The sequence below is a fragment of the Asparagus officinalis genome, chromosome 8 (assembly GCF_001876935.1).
Source record: "Asparagus officinalis chromosome 8, Aspof.V1, whole genome shotgun sequence".
In the NCBI taxonomy this organism is placed as follows: Eukaryota; Viridiplantae; Streptophyta; class Magnoliopsida; order Asparagales; family Asparagaceae; genus Asparagus; species Asparagus officinalis.
Genome location: NC_033801.1, coordinates 106,402,557 through 106,406,016, shown reverse-complemented (window position 1 = coordinate 106,406,016; position 3,460 = coordinate 106,402,557). Strand labels below are relative to the sequence as shown.

The 3,460-nt window shown below is 34.0% G+C and overlaps 1 protein-coding gene across 2 annotated transcripts in view; it reads right to left on the bottom strand.

The window, feature by feature from the left end:
* The window catches only part of LOC109819739 (transcription factor bHLH7-like), a 7,986-nt gene continuing 7,382 nt past the window's right edge, over window positions 2,857-3,460 (bottom strand). For both annotated transcript variants that reach the window (XM_020385596.1, XM_020385598.1), the window contains exon 9: window positions 2,857-3,442. In XM_020385596.1, the coding sequence (XP_020241185.1) occupies window positions 3,173-3,442 (270 nt within the window). In that variant the 3' untranslated portion in view covers window positions 2,857-3,172. The remainder of the gene's footprint in view (window positions 3,443-3,460) is intronic.

The window sequence follows — 3,460 nt, the reverse complement described above, 5'->3', positions numbered from 1 at the left end:
CATGAAGTCCATAGCCCGATTGTTCCAGGTTCCAATCTAAGCAAGGATGAATCTGGAGTTGAAATTGATGAATCGTATTACAAGCAAATTGTAGAGAGTCTCATGTATCTCACGGCAACTCGTCCCGACATAATTTACAGTGTAAGCTTGATCAGCAGGTACATGGCGAAACCTACAGAGCTTCATTTACAAGCTGTCAAGAGGATATTGAGGTACTTGAAGGGTACCTTTGATTATGGAATCATGTACAATAAGGGGATTTCGGATGACTTGGTTGCTTACACAGACAGTGACTATGTTGGTGACTTAAAAGATCAAAAAAGCACTTCCGGTTATGTTTTCCTTTTAAATTCTGGAGCAGTGTCTTGGCTTTCAAAGAAACAACCAATTGTTACATTGTCAACTACAGAGGCAGAGTTTGTGGCAGCAACCGGGTGTGCAAGTCAAGCAGTGTGGATGAGAAGAGTTTTGGAGCAGCTGGGACATGTTCAGAAGAAGGGTACCATAGTCATGTGTGACAACAGCTCCACCTTCAAATTGTCAAAGAATCCTGTCATGCATGGGAGAAGTAAACATATTGATGTACGGTTTCATTTCTTGAGAGAGCTTGCTAGCTAAGAATGGAACTGTTGAGCTGTTGCATTGTGGAACGGAGGAGCAGACTGCAGATGTGATGACAAAACCATTGAAGTTGAATGTTTTCCGGAAGTTTAGAAGTCAGATGGGCATTTGCAAGGCAGCTGAGCTAAACTAATTGTGTATCACAGTTAGTTTAGGGGAGGGATTGAAGGGTTGTTGCTTGTTTTTAGGAGTTTACTAAGTCCTCTTTGTTTCTGTTAATAAATCCCTAGTCTTTAGGGCTAGTTGGGACTGTTAGTGGTTCAATTTACACTAACCACGTTAGCGGATGTAATGCTAAACGTGAGCTTTCTTTTAGCTTTTCTGTTATGACTGTAAGGCGTATAAACCCAAGTTTGTTTAATAAGAAAGTAGATCATTCATCCAGAATATTGTTGACCTCTGTTTTCATTTGTGATCAAAGTTTCCCAACAAGTTTGAGCAAGACATGAACTTTTTATTAGGAACACGAATTTGTGTTTTAGAAACTAAGGAAGTGACAAAATAATGCTTTTTTCCCCACACTTCGAGCTGCATATGATATGCGTCTTTGCCATTTTTCATCCACATACATATATTCAGCTTCGTTCACTGTTTTTGTTGATGCAACCCTTGCAATAAATTAAAGTTCAATGTCTAAGAGACATAAATTTATATCCTTTGTTTCCTATAAGTTTGCCTTCACATACATATTTCACTATCTCACGTGCAATAGCAATGAATTTACATGATGAAGAGAAAAAAAGCTTAACGTTTCTGGCTCAACCTACTAAAATTTCTGGCAACTTGGTTACTTAATAGAAATAACACAAGTAGATGAACACTGTAGATTGTATTACTACGTATAGGGGGTTTAGTGAATTTGCCCTAATCAATTGGGACATTTTCGTGTGAAGAGGGATAATTGTCAAAGTGGAATAACTTTTTGCTAGTGGGATATCATAGTGGGATAAATAGGAACAATGTTGTGAAGAGGGATATTTTGATAAAATAAAGTGGGATAAATTCTTATAATCATGAAGTATAAATTTATGCATTTACGGGAATGTTATTTAATATTAAATAACTTAATTTTGGTTAGACTATAAGATATTGACAATTATTATTATAATATATGTTGTCATTTTTTATTTTTTTTAATTATTATTATAGTTCAAGTCTAAAAGAATATTTTTTACATTTTCCTTCCTTTTTTTTCTCCCCGAGATCTCCTTTCCCTCATCTCCCAATTTTATTGTTTAATAAATTATGAATTGATACTATCTTTACTTTTAAATTAACTAAATAATTATAATATTCGCTAAAAAAAAGAAAATATCATAGATGACTAAGAGGATACACAATCTGATGTAATAACATGATCTAATGACGGTGATGACCATAGTAGGAAAACAATAAAGAAAAAAAAGAAATATAAAAAATAATAAAATAAATAGGAGTTCTAGTTTTTTACCACTGAGTCCCAAACTAAAACTTAGGATAATTTGAGAAATTAGAACTTTCATTTTTATATAGAAAAGTTTAAAAAACAGATAGTTTTGTACAATTATCTCAGTTTTAGTTTCGTTTGAGTTCTAGTCGATGAACACTGTAAAATTTTATTCTAGTTTTAGTTCTACTTGACTAACACTATAAAATGTTATCCCACAAATTATTCTAGTTCTAATTTTTAGTTCTTTTTGACTAAAACCCCCGCTAAAGAAAATCATATACAATGAAACTTCAAAGTGACATGTATCTACCTATCAATTATAAATTATCAAGCAATATAAAAATTGATATCAACTATGAAAATCAGCAAAAGTAATTGAAATATCAGTACAACCTCAATAATGAATACATTTAAAACCAAATATCAGTACAACCACAATAATGGATACATTTAAAATCAGCGTGAGCACATTTTTATATTAGCGTAATAATCAATGAAGTTAAACTATTTTCTAATGTTAGTATGAGCAATAACAATCAACGGACAAACATAGTATTGTGTGAAAGATCAATTTCTGCTCCAGTTTGAATTCTTGTTTAACAGTTCATTTGGATAAATGGCATCGTGCTACAATTTTAATATACACGGCAAAAATCATCTTTGTTTTCTAAGAACTTCTCCTTCGACTCATAGATGATGTGTAGAAATAAAGTTTAATTTCAAACATATCTTTAGGCCTAGTTAGGCTAATGTACGTCTTTAAGCCTTTGCCTTTCCGAGAACAATTAAACAAACAAACGAACTTATACTTTAACCAGATGTCATACATCAAAAGTTCAATTATATCCTCCATATTCCTTAAAACATTCAAAAGAAAACACTCTCGGTTCGATATAACATGCTTTACCACACAAAAGTAAACATTGGATCATAACACAAATCCATCAAAGCCTACAACACATTTATTTATTTACTCCCGTATACATACACACAAAAACATTGCATGTACATGTACGGTATACAAATTTACTACCCAAAAACCTATACACAAAATTAACTATTACTCAAACTAGTAAAAAACAAAGAGTGAGGTTAGTTATCCTCTAAAGCCTGAACTTTTCTTCAAGGCTCTTCCTTTTTGGTAACACCAACATCAGACTTCCTTCTCTCAGGAGGAATGGAGGCAGAAGATGAACCCTTTTGGGTGGAGATTGCAGAAGCGAGGGCGATGGGCATGAGGCAGAGCCCTTTGTTCTGAAGAAATTGCATTGCGGCCGTGACATTGGATTCCATCAGCTTCACAACTTCTTGCTCGAAGGCTAAGTTGTCCTCGGCCTCAGAAAGATCAGTGCTTCCATTGCCAATGGATGATAGATGAAGAGTTCCAGAGCCCTGTACAAGGGAGATATA